The 12,012-nt window shown below is 52.2% G+C and overlaps 1 protein-coding gene across 1 annotated transcript; it reads left to right on the forward strand.

Annotated features, from left to right (window-relative positions):
• Window positions 1-206: 206 nt before the first annotated feature.
• RP1L1 (RP1 like 1) lies at window positions 207-11,032 on the forward strand. The gene is made up of 3 exons (XM_019733086.3): window positions 207-842; window positions 3,155-3,296; window positions 4,862-11,032. The coding sequence occupies exons 1-3, from the start codon at window positions 234-236 to the stop codon at window positions 9,973-9,975; spliced, it is 5,865 nt and encodes a 1,954-aa protein (XP_019588645.3). The 5' UTR covers window positions 207-233; the 3' UTR covers window positions 9,976-11,032.
• Window positions 11,033-12,012: the final 980 nt, after the last annotated feature.

Raw genomic sequence — 12,012 nt, forward strand, 5'->3', positions numbered from 1 at the left:
AGTAAGTGGGGAACGGGTTGGGATTTGAATTCAGATCTGTCCGATGCTAAACCTTTAGCCTTCCTGCTCTTCCATCAAAATGGATTCACCTGCCTCTACTGAGCAGAGTGGAGCAAATTTGGGGTGGGCAGGAAGCACCTCTATAACGAAGGAGAGAAAGGAAATGCACACTCTCTCGGCTACTCTCTGACTCTCTTCCTTTGACCCGTTTCAGCTGCCTGGGCTTCCATGCCATGAACAGCACCCTGGGGGATGCCCAGGCCCCAAGCTATCGCAAGTGCCTCCTGCCTTCCATGGCCCGGACCCCCTCTGTCACCCAGGTCACGCCAGCCAAGAAGATAACTTTCCTCAAGCGAGGGGATCCCCGGTTTTCTGGGGTTCGCCTGGCTGTCCACCAGCGCACCTTCAAGAGCTTCGGCACGCTGATGGACGAGCTCTCCCAGCGTGTGCCTCTCTCCTTTGGGGTGCGCTCTGTCACCACACCCCGGGGCCTGCATGACCTCAGTGCCCTGGAGCAGCTGGAAGATGGTGGTTGCTACCTCTGCTCCGATAAGAAGCCACCCAAGACCTCCAGTGGGCCAGGCCGGCCACAGGGGAGCAGCACCGCCGCTCAGCAGTCACAGGATGTGGAAGACCAGTGTGAGGCACCAGGGACACCCTCTTGCCAGAGGGGTCCCAAAGCCCCAAGGAGGATAATGCTGGTTAAGAATGGGGACCCTCGATTCCAGCAGACAGTGCTTCTCAGTCATAGAAATACAAGGAACCTGACGGCCTTTCTCAGCAAAGCCTCAGACCTTCTGCTCTTTCCTGTGAAGCAGGTGTACACAACCAGTGGGGAAAAGGTAGGCTGTCAGAGTGGGCTATTTCTTTTAAAAAGTTCTCTGGGTCTCAGATCACAATACTTGGATGGAAGAGGAAGGTCATCCTTAAAAAGAGGCACTGATTGTCTTGCTGCTAATTAAAGGTGGATAGAGTGGACGCATTCATTCCGTCAGCTCATCAAACAAGCACTTGTCATTCCTATGTGTAGTTAGCATTTATTGAGCATTCAGTGCCAGACACTATGCTTTGCACGCTTCCGTTATTTTCTTATCCAATCCTCCTGTTATCCAGTCTCACCTATTGCAGTGAGAGTTCAGTGCAGGAAAGAGATACTGCTTGAAGTACCTTAAGCAGAAAGCAGTACAATACAGGGCACCAGGGGGCTTCCATATCTTTGGACAGCTGGAGGGACAAGCTCTAAGCTGGGTCTATAGGAACGGCTCCCAGCATTCTGCAGGAAGCTACTACCTCTGCTTGAAGCAACTGTGATTACTGAGTTCCAGAGGAATGCTTGGTAGTGGCCTCCAAGCAGATAAAGCTGGGCTCAGGAAACAGTCACATCTGCATCTTGACACCAAGACACACTGGGGTGCTGGGTCCCGCCACGGTGGCTTTAGCTGCCATCGCCTCCTGAAAAATGTGTTTGGAGCTTTCTAAGCTCTGCAGTACTGGACAGCACACCAGGAAGAGAATAGACTAGAGATTGACTAATCTAGGACATAGCACCCACCACACAAACTCATGAGGCAGTTTATATTATTATACCATTTGTAGAGATAAGGAAATTGAGGCAGAGAATTGGATGGCTGGCAAATGATAGGGCTAGCCTTAACGATTCCAGAGTCCTGAGGTAAGAATGCTTCTAAATTATGGTGCATTTGCTATGTACTGACATGTGCTACATGCACATTTTACAGACAAATAAGACTAAGTCCATACCTTCAGTTTGGCTATACGTAGTTAAGTGGATGTGGTGAGAGGAAGAGAGCAGGTACAAAATAAATTAATTGGAGAAAAAAAAATAGCATATTTTCACATAGACTTACTACAGGGTTATTAGAGTTTCTGTAAACAAAGTGACCTCGTTGCTCCCCATGACAGGCTGTGTCATGGTTATCAATTTGCAGGTCCTCTACTGGGTGGACACTCTCGATAATGCTCTTTTGTCCCCACAGATCCTAGATCTCTACCTCTTTCTAAAATGGGAGTGTCATTTAGGCCTCAATTCTAGTTTCTTCCTTGGAAACGTCTGATTTCCTAGAAGCATGGCTATATGTATAAATCGATAGACTTAGGTCATGTTTGTATTTCTGTGATGGACTGGAGACCTAAATCAAAACAGGAATGTACCTAGTAGTTTGAAACAAGCTCCGAATTAACTGAGCTGAAAGATTTGCTGTACAGCAATCTTAATGTCATTTTGGGAGGAGAAGATGTAGAGTTCTCCCTTTTCTTCATTTCCTTATTAATAAACACACCCTTCTAATTTGAGAAAATGAAAGAGAACAGATACAGCCCTTACAAGATGGAACTAAATCCCCCCCACACTGCTAATTATAATGTAATGTTATAAGTAGTGGAAAGGCTCAAATATGCAGAGGCCTCAGGGCCAGGTGAGATTTTTTCGGAAAGCAGGGCCCTGTTTCCAGGAATGCAATCCAGGACTGATTTGCCCGCTCAGCTCGCAGCTCCGGACATCCTGCTGGTGGGTGTGTGGGTAGGTGGGGAGAGGATGACACCAGCATCTGGGCAGGAGACTAGAGAATCTTCAGAACAGCCTGGGAAGGAAGGGCTACCTGTGGAAAGAACAGTGCCTTACCTTTCTCCGCTCCACGTGGGGCAGAAGCAGAAGCGATGGGCTCGGATTACACTGGAAACCACAGATCAAACCTAAGAGAGGAGTCTGCTTGGGTGAGATAGCGAATCAGGTCTCCACATGGAAGCTGGAAGGCTTTCTGCTTTGGTTCCTTTAAAAAATGCCTGTTCTGGAGGGTGCAAGTGTGGGCAGGGGAGCAGTGTGGGCAAAGACCTTGTGAAGTCTTTTCCACCTGAAGCATTCAGAATAACCTCTAAACCACAGGCCTCACACCAGGTGGTGGGAGGGTGCAGGTAGAGAGGAAGATCATGGTTGTAGGTCCTCAGCCCCCAGCTGGTTACAATGGTATTTCGACAAGTGGATAGGATGCTTCCCTTGGATCAGAAATCTGAGGTGAGATGTGCAAACATCAGGAAAGGGCCAGAGTGAGTGGAGTCTTCCTCTCACTGTGTCTCCCCAAGCAGAAGGGGGGGTCCTGCGGACCAGGCCTCCTGACTCAACACTCTCCTTCTTCAGGTGGACTCTCTGAAGGCTTTACTGCGCGGCCCCTCGGTGCTGGTGTGTGCTGGTCACGAGTCCTTCAGACCTCCGGCAATGGAAGGTGCCAGAAAAAATGGGACTGAAACATCATCAGGGCAGACTTCAAGGAACAAAAATGGTGAGTTGGTTTTGGAGTTTCCCCCAAGTTATTTGCACTGGATAGTGGTTCAGGAGGGCTCGGCAGATATCTTTTCTAGATAATTTAGGAAACCTGCCTTTGGCCCCAATTCTTGGGCAGCCCACTTGTTTTGGGTCTCTCTTGCCTCTTCCTCCTTCTTATCACCATCAACCTTAACTGGATTGAACATTTGACTCGGGTCTGAGAGAGGGGAGTCTGGTATTTACAGAGAAAAGGGATGAGGAGATCTTCAACTCTAAGTTCTTAGGCAATAAAATAAGCGTTATCAAGCACGATGAGATTATGGAGGCAACGGACCATGGGAAGGGGGCACTGGCATCTTTCAAGAGTCGTGACTCTCTTAGGCAATGGTGGGGGCCAAATGGACTAAAACTCATAACAACCATCATCCATCCAATCCATTAATCTATACATCCAACCATATAGCCACCCCAAAAGCCTACTGTGTGCCAGAGTCTAGGCTTTGTTATTAAAAAAACATTATTTTAAAAGCATCATTAAAAACTGTAGAATAAAAGTTTCAGAAAAATTATTGGAATGACAATGATCAAATTTTGACGAGTAAATAAATAATATCCTTTATAAAAAGATGTTAAAGAATGACAATAATGGTTGTGGTGATTGCTATAATACATGCCAGGTGCTAGAGGTACAAAGACCATGAGCCACAGCCCCCGACCCCCGGAGGAGCCCCCAGCTGGTGCTTATGAAAGAGCAGAACTTGACAAAACCTTCTTTCCAGGTGGTGTCAAGGAGGTCTGTTCTTTTGTTGGCCCCAGGCTCATATGCCCCTAGCCCCTTCGTCTTGTCAAGTGTTAGCTCAGGAGATGAAATGAGAAAGGGGCTTCATTCTCTCTTGAAGTCATCTCTTTTTCTCCTCAGTGGCTCCTTCTTCTCGTTTTCGTGGCCGGGGTGCAGGCTTGACTAGCAGGACCTGCTATTGTGTGTCTAGGTCCTTCCTTGCAATCATTTATCAACCCTAGAGCTTGATGAATGTTAGGATGATAAATCACCACTAATAATTGCAAAGCATTTTACAGTTTACAATCTGGTGTGTATGCAGCAGCTTATTGATTTTGCTTCCTGTGGTGGGAATGGGCATGAGCAGGGGTCGGAGTTAGCGCTGGGCACCGCTGCCATGCCTGCCCCCTCTGCTGTCTATTGAGAACCTACTCTGTGCTAGCAACTCAGCAGGAAGTTTTATATGCATTACCTTGCATCATCAAAACACACTACCAAGTAGATACGATTATTCTTATTTTACAGCTCAGAAAAGAGGCTCTGCCAAAAACTACACAGCTAGGAAGTGGCAGGGTTGAGAGTGAATTCAGGCTTCAAGTGCATCTTGCTTTGCTCTACTGCGTTCACAAAAGGCAGAGTGTGGATGTTTGTTCTAGAATGGTTTCCGCCCTTGCTGTGTGGTTCTGGAGGCGGCAGGGGTGTTGAGGTGGCCTTTATGAGCAGCCTTTATGCTCCTGCCCTGAAGCTCCCCCCAGTAACTCACTGTCTTTTCCTCTTTCCTCTTACTCTTCACTGTGTGCCAGGGAGCTGGGGGCCAAAGACCCAGCAGAGCGTGATCCACTCGAGGCCCAGGTCAGGCAGCAGGCCACAGCGGTCTTCCTTGCTGTCAGAGAGGTCTGGTCTCAGTGACTCCGTGGTGTCCCTGCATCGTGCCTGGATGGGCCCTCCTCCTGAAAGGCCCCCTCAGGACACAGCCGCCCAGCTTGGCCCATTGGTGACCGGTGACGATGTGGAGAAGAAGGTCCACGTGAATGAGGACGGCAGCCTGTCTGTGGAGATGAAAGTCCGCGTCCACCTACTCGGCGATGACATGCTCCTTTGGTCCCAGAGGGTCGGGAGGGCTAGCGCCCTCACAGCAGCCCATGGGGAGGCAGACCCCCGCCACTGTGTGTGGGAGGGCCACCCTGGGGGCTCCTCAGAGCCTGGGGCACAGGGACAGAAGCCATGTGGAGCAGGATGCAAGGAAGCCTTTGAACAAGGCCGGTGGCAGCCAGGGTCTAGATATGAGATCTGGACGAACCCCCTGTACACCGCCCAGGGAGACGCAACAGCTTCTTGTAGAATGTCTGGGCTGACCAAGCACTCCCACTCCAGGGGTGCCTGGAGCCAAGGGGTCACCAGCAGGCAAAGAAGCATCAAGGAGAGCGTCAGCCCTGCCTCCAGTGACAGACCCCCCGAAGGCTCTGAGCCGAACTCCTCCTGCTGCTCCAGGTCCCGAGAGGGCAGTGTGGGCAGCTGTGACCTGTATCTGGCCTCCAGGGCTGCCTCCCAGAGGAGAGCAGGGCGGGAAGCTGGAGGCACGCCCTGCGCTGGTGAGGGCCCGGGTCCAGAGGCAGCAGGGCTGGGCAGCAGGGAGCGCCACTGCCTGAAACCCAGCACCCAAGGTGTGGCAGGTACTCATTCTGACTCTTCAGCAAGTGACAGGTCTTATGAGGAGTCCAGTGAAAGGGATAAGTGGCACCAGGGCCACCTGAGCAAGACAAGGGATGTGATTTCCTCATGGAAGGCCACCCAGAGGGGAGGACCCAGGTACCCCATCACGAGTCCCTCGCCTTTGAGGAACAAGGACCCACAGGCAAAGGAAAACGGGAAGGACCCTGGATACCCCCAGGCCAGGGGTGGGTCTGGGACCAGGTTGCCCCTGGCTGCGGACTATTTTGGCTCTGGGGACACTGCTGGAGGCTGTTCCCCACCTTCGGCCCATCCCTCAGCCACAGGTGGGAGAAGAATGCAGGAGAGCAGAGTCAGTGCTGTGTCCTCACCCAGCATTTCTGGCATCAGCCAAAGGGCCCAGAGAGACTGCCCCGGGCATCACCACAACCACAGGGACACCCACTGTCTGCTGCACTCACCTGTGTCCAGGCAAATACCGGGGCCTCCCAGCCTACCCAGGGCTAGCCCAGTACCACACCATTCTGGAAGCCCTTCTAGCACCAGGAACCGGGCCTCCCAAGACCCAGAGCCGCCCTCCTCTGCCTCCCTTCATTCCCAGGACGCAGAAGGGGTCAGCAGTGCCCCCATTACACCTGTGAGCAATTCAGACTGTGCTTCCAATTTCTACCCCCTATCTTCTCCCTCTGCTGATACGGAAGGGGACCCTGAGTTCAACTCTTTCAGGTCCCAAGCTGATGGTCTAGGCAAAAAGGCAGGGGGTGACCTCCCCAAACCTCCTCGTCCCTTGATTCTGCCAGTTGGGCAGCATGAGGGGGGAAAGCCAGGAGCCCACCAAGGGGCCTGCTGCTCACAGATGGGCATATCTCCCATTCACAGGACCCTGGGTGGTAAGACTCAGGCCCTGCATGTCTCCCAGCCTCAGGACAGCCAGGGATCCTTCTCTGAGGCCAGCTTGGTACATAGCAGGTACTGTCCCACTCCCCCTAGGGCACAGCCCTCTGTAGACCACAGTACTGATTGGGGACCACGGGGGGCTGAGCCAGGGGAGGAAAAGCTGGACTTGCTGCACCCACAGGCCTCCAGCTCTCAGTCAGGGGCCGCGGGGGTGGTAATCAGAGCCCCAAGAAGGAGCAGCCCTAGCCTAGGTCCTAGGCCTGGAAGAATGTTCCAGACGCAGGTCACTGGTGCAGGGGAAGGCCTGGAGGAGCAAGAGGATGATGGCGGCATGACACCAGGCACTCTGCCCCAAACTCTGCCAGAGGCTGTGGTCCGTGAATGGCTGAGCAACATCCCGGAGGAGCCCATGCCCATGAAACATGAGGTGGTAAATGATAGCACGGATGGGTCTGGGGATAGCCAGGAAGGTCCCATGGAGGTCCCTGTTGAGAAACATTCCCTGGGAAGCCTGGAGGAACAAACCCAGGCCAGACGACCGCGTCTGGAAGGGAGCACCAGTGAGAAAGCAGAACCAGACGACGGAACCCTCCCAGCGATGGGTGATGCTCGTCCCCAGTCAGGAGAGGGTCTTCCTCACGGTGGCATTTCAGAAGCCACCAAGGAGGCTGGAACAGGACAAGGGATGGCTGAGGGCTGTGGCATGGGACAGTGTGTGCTGCCTCGCAGGGTCTCTGCCTCCATACAGATCATGAAGGTGCTGATGGGCGCGAAGCAGGGCCGGCCCAGCAGCCTGCCCGAAGTGTCCCGCTCGGTGGGCAGGAGGCTCAGCCACTCCGCCCAGGCTCTCATCACCTGTCTCACCAGGCTCCACTTTTTCGATGAAGATCTTGGGTCTCCCGCCAGCAAAGTGAGGTTCAGAGACTCTCCTCAGTACCAGGAGCTCCTGAGCACCTTCCAGGCCCTGTGGCCAGGGTGTGGCCTCCAGCGAGGTGAGCCGGACTCGGACCTCGGGGAGCTCGATGGGTGCCAGGCTCTGCCGGGCCTCAGGTCCCATGCTGTGACTGAGGACTTCACGCCAACGTCCTCATCTGGCGTGGATGTTGGCAGTGGCTCTGGAGGCTCGGGGGAGGGCAGTGGGCCCTGTGCCGTGGGCTGCATCCTAGTCCCTGAAAGGATAGAACTGCCCTTGAAAATCCCCGACCAGAGACCTGATTCCAGAACCTCAGAGAACCCAGTGGATCTGGGAAACCAACAGCCTAGTGGTTCCAGGGCCTCCCCGAGTCCCCAAGCATGGGTCTGCGCCACCGGGAAGGATGGGGCAGAAGGAAGCAGCAGGGGGCAGACACTGGGCAGTAACCTGGACCAAGTAATTGAAAACACGATGCAAGAAGATGGAGTGCAAATAGAGAAGAGAAAAGAAGAAAAAGAAAGAGCAGAACCGCAAGGACAGGGTATCAGTAGATTTCCAGAAGAGGGAAGGGACCTGGGACAAGAGCCATCAGGGGCTGGCTCTCAAGACAGGGAAGGTGCATTGGAAGACGAGAGAGTGCAGGAAGAGACGGGAAGAGACCCTGCCTCTGCCATGCTGCACCCTCCAGGGAGGAGAGAAAAATGGACAGAAACCCTTGGGAGCCTCAGGGAGAAGGACTCAAATGCCAGCAGGAGTCAAAGTGGTCCCTACGCTGAGCCCAGGTTGGAGAAGCCGCCCACGGCAGCTGAAACAAACCATGAGCAAACCCAGGCCAAGTTCACTCAGGGGGCTGGGGAGAAGGGCACTGCTAGGGCCCACAGAGCATCTCTGGACCCTGACCCGCTCTGGGTTTCCAGGTTACTGAGGAAGATGGAGAAGGCCTTCATGGCCCACCTGGCCAGCGCCACGGCTGAGCTCCAAGCCCGCTGGAGCCTGCAGAGCAACGACCTCCTGGACCAGATGGTGGCTGAGCTGCAGCAGGATGTGGGCCAGCGACTTCGAAACAGCACAGAGAAAGAGCTCTGGAAGATCCAGAGCCGGGCAGGGCGGAAGGCCCTGAGGCCCCCGAGGGCAGCCCTCAGGTGGGAGATATCCCTGCAGACAGAGCTGCGTAGGCGTCGCCTCCAGGGCCTGCATAACCTCTCGGCCTTCTCTGACCAGATCCGGGTCTGGGGTCCGCCCTCCTCCTATCTGGAGGACATGCCACCTCTCAGCAGAGCCCTGGAGACCTGGCCGGGTGGGGAGGCCGAAGGGGACGAGTTCTGTCCCTGCGAAAACTGTATGAAAAAGAAAGTGACCCTTGTGTCCCAAAAGGACACAATAGGCGTAGCCAGTGCACCCATCAAAGAGGCCTTTGACCTGCAGCAAATTCTGCAGAAGAAGAAAGGAGGCTGTGCTAACGGGGCGACAGCAGCAGTGGCCCCTGAGAACACAGGGATGGAGCCGTTTCAGAGGGACCCCTCGGGGACAGGGGCTGTCCAGGGAGCTGATGGAGGCCTGAAGCTGGGGTCAGGCTGGGGCCCTGGGGTGGAAGAGGTGGATGAGGGTGAGGGCAGCCAGTCCCTTGGCAGAGATGAAGATCTGGGGAGGGGAGAGAAGGGTGTGGCTCCTCAGAAGACAGAAGGGAACAAAGATCCCTGTGTAGACTGCCCCCCAGAGGCCATCGAGTGGGAGAAGCAGGGAGTGGGTGCCAAGGAAGAGAACACAGAGGAGGGCTCTGGGGCTGAGGACAGTGTGGAGGGTGAAGCCTCTGCAGGAAGTGACCAACATCTAGGAGGACAGAATGATGGTGCTGACAGCTTAGAGGCCCAGGAAACTGAAGGAGAGAGACAGCCAGAGTCCAAAGGAGGAAAACAAGGTGAGAAAGGGAGCCCACAGGCTGGCCCCAGATGGGGCCAGTCAGGTGAGGCTTCTGGACACAGCAACCCAGACCAAGAGGGGAGGCCCACGCCACCCCCTGCCCCAGGTGGAGATGCCCCCCACCAAACGTCAGGCCCCCAAACAGGCCTTTCCTCATGCAGCACGTCATCTCTGGGCAACTGCTCTCAGCGCTCCCAGAAAGGCTCTGAAGAGGAGCCGTCAGATGGAGGCATGAGGACCACTGGAGATGAGCCCAAGGGAGTCCCTGGTCCAGAGAGAAAAGTCACAGGCATGTATCCACAAAGCTCCACTTCAGAGCAAGAAGGGGCCGGTTCGGGCTCAAGGACTCCAGAGCGAGGGACAGACAAAGGTCTGACTCCAGAGACGGGCGCCGGCCAAGGCTCTGACTTAGAAGCCAAGAAGGTAGTGAGAAGTCTCACACGGACAGAAATGAGGTTCCAAAACCTCACCACGGACAGGACAGATGGCTTTGGCCAAGACGATTTAGATTTCTAGAGATCCAGCTGCAAGACGGTCATGAGTCTGGAGCTCTGTTTTTAACTCATATTTTGTATGTGAGCCTGAGCATGACTCAGCCCATTAGAGATGTGCCCAGTGTGGGGAAAAGACCAAAGATGTGTCAAGGACACAGCCACACCACTCTGCCCCTGGGCTCTAAATTCTGGAGCTTCAGAGGGCCTGCTGGCCTGTTCCACACGCTGTGTGAAGGAGGTTATCTCCGATACGCCCTGTTACTGGAGGTCAGCGGCCCCCCTGCATCTGCCTACTGAGCCCAAGGATGGAACTGATTGGAACGGTTCCAAGAGAGTTTTTGTTTGTGTTTGTTTTTTTGCTAGCAAGTGTTTCTCTCATTCTTTTGCCTATTGATCTCCTGTTATTTTTCTCCTTGGCCTCTCTTGGCACTCACCTCGTTCGACTTTGAGGTGCTTTTCTCTGGTCTTGAATATAGTTGGTGACTCTGCAGATGTGAATAAATTCAGGGAGAAGCAGATAAGTTCAGGGTCATTGGATGGACAAAGTTTGTTCTCAGCCCAAAAATCCAAGTGTATTTCCTTGATTCATATTTTTCTCTTTAGGTAATGGAAAAAAGTAGGAAAATGCAATAAAGCGGGAAGAAGGAAAAGTAGTCACCCATGAGCCCGTCACTCAGAGATAACTTGTGTTAGCAGTTTGATGTTTTCTTTCCCAGTGTTTTTCTAACCATTGGGTAGTGGAGGTCGTCCATATATACTTCTTTTTTTAACTTAACAGTATAAGAATGTGGGGACAGAGTCCCAGAGAGCAGTTTCCAGGCTCTCGGCCTCACGTGGAAAGGTGCTGGCTCAGGCAGTACACAGCCATCAGCTGTGACTTGTTGGCCATCAGCTGTGACTTGTTGGCCATCAGCTGTTACCGGTTAGCCATTGGCCACTGATATAACTGCCGTGGCCACGCTAGGGGGTTGGTTGGTTGGCAGAGAAGCGGACTGTGGATTGTGGCCAGCAAGTGGGGATCCTGTTTCCCGTATCTACAACCCAGCCGCCAGCGAGAATATAGTGGTGTGACTCCCCTATCTGTGGCTCCAGGGGTGTTCCTTTTTGGCCTCACCATATCCTGCGTTCCTATGCGGGAAGCGGGAGCTGAGACTCCACATTACAAAGTATTTCCTCAGTTTATCTCCAAATCTTCATAAACCTATTTTTAATACTTGAATCATGTTTTTAATATCTGAGTAATACATGATGAGAATATAAAATACTCTACTACATCATTTCCCTCTTGTTGACCATGTACATGGTTTCTATCATTTTTTTTTTTTCTTAAAACTTTGTTTTCCCCAGAACTGCAAATGATTTCCTTAGGATAGATTCCCAGGCATGGAGTTACTGGGTCAAAGGATATCGACTTTTTTTACGGCTGTTGCTATCCTGCTGCCAAATTGTTTTTCTAAAGGTCTATACTAATTTACATCACCTGGCCCGACGCCCTCGCCTCAGTGTTTGGTATAGTCATTACAATGAGAAATCTGTTTGCTTATTTTATAGGCAAAAAATAGTATCTCATTTTAATGGGGTACTATTTTAGATATATTTGATCACTAATGAGATTAGAGCGTTTTCTAGGTTTTTGAAAAAGCTATTTGCATATGAATTATATATGTATGCTTCTTGCGCATTTTTCAACTGACATCCTACCTTTTTTTTTTGAATTGCTTTACATGTGCCCTTTATATTATTTAAAAAATATTCTATTTATCATTTTTGAGATTAAAAACAAAAAGCCCTTTCTCCGTATCCTTCTCCAGCAAGCCTTGGCCTGGGCTCTGTCTGCGTAGGGAGCATCTTGATGGAAAAGAATTTCCTTGACTGGTTCTCACCAGCATTCTGCTCATAACATGACCATTTTGTGTATTCAGACTTATTAAAATGGAATTGTATGCTACAAGAACAGGCGTTGTTCACTGGTTGTTTAAATGTAAATGTTACTAAGAGAGAGAGAGAGAGAGAGAGAGAGAGAGAGTAAAAGAAGAAAATGTTGGGTGTAGGTTGTGGC

Source organism: Rhinolophus sinicus, chromosome 15, assembly GCF_057876585.1.
Source record: "Rhinolophus sinicus isolate RSI-liver-muscle chromosome 15, RSI-T2T, whole genome shotgun sequence".
NCBI lineage: Eukaryota > Metazoa > Chordata > Mammalia > Chiroptera > Rhinolophidae > Rhinolophus > Rhinolophus sinicus.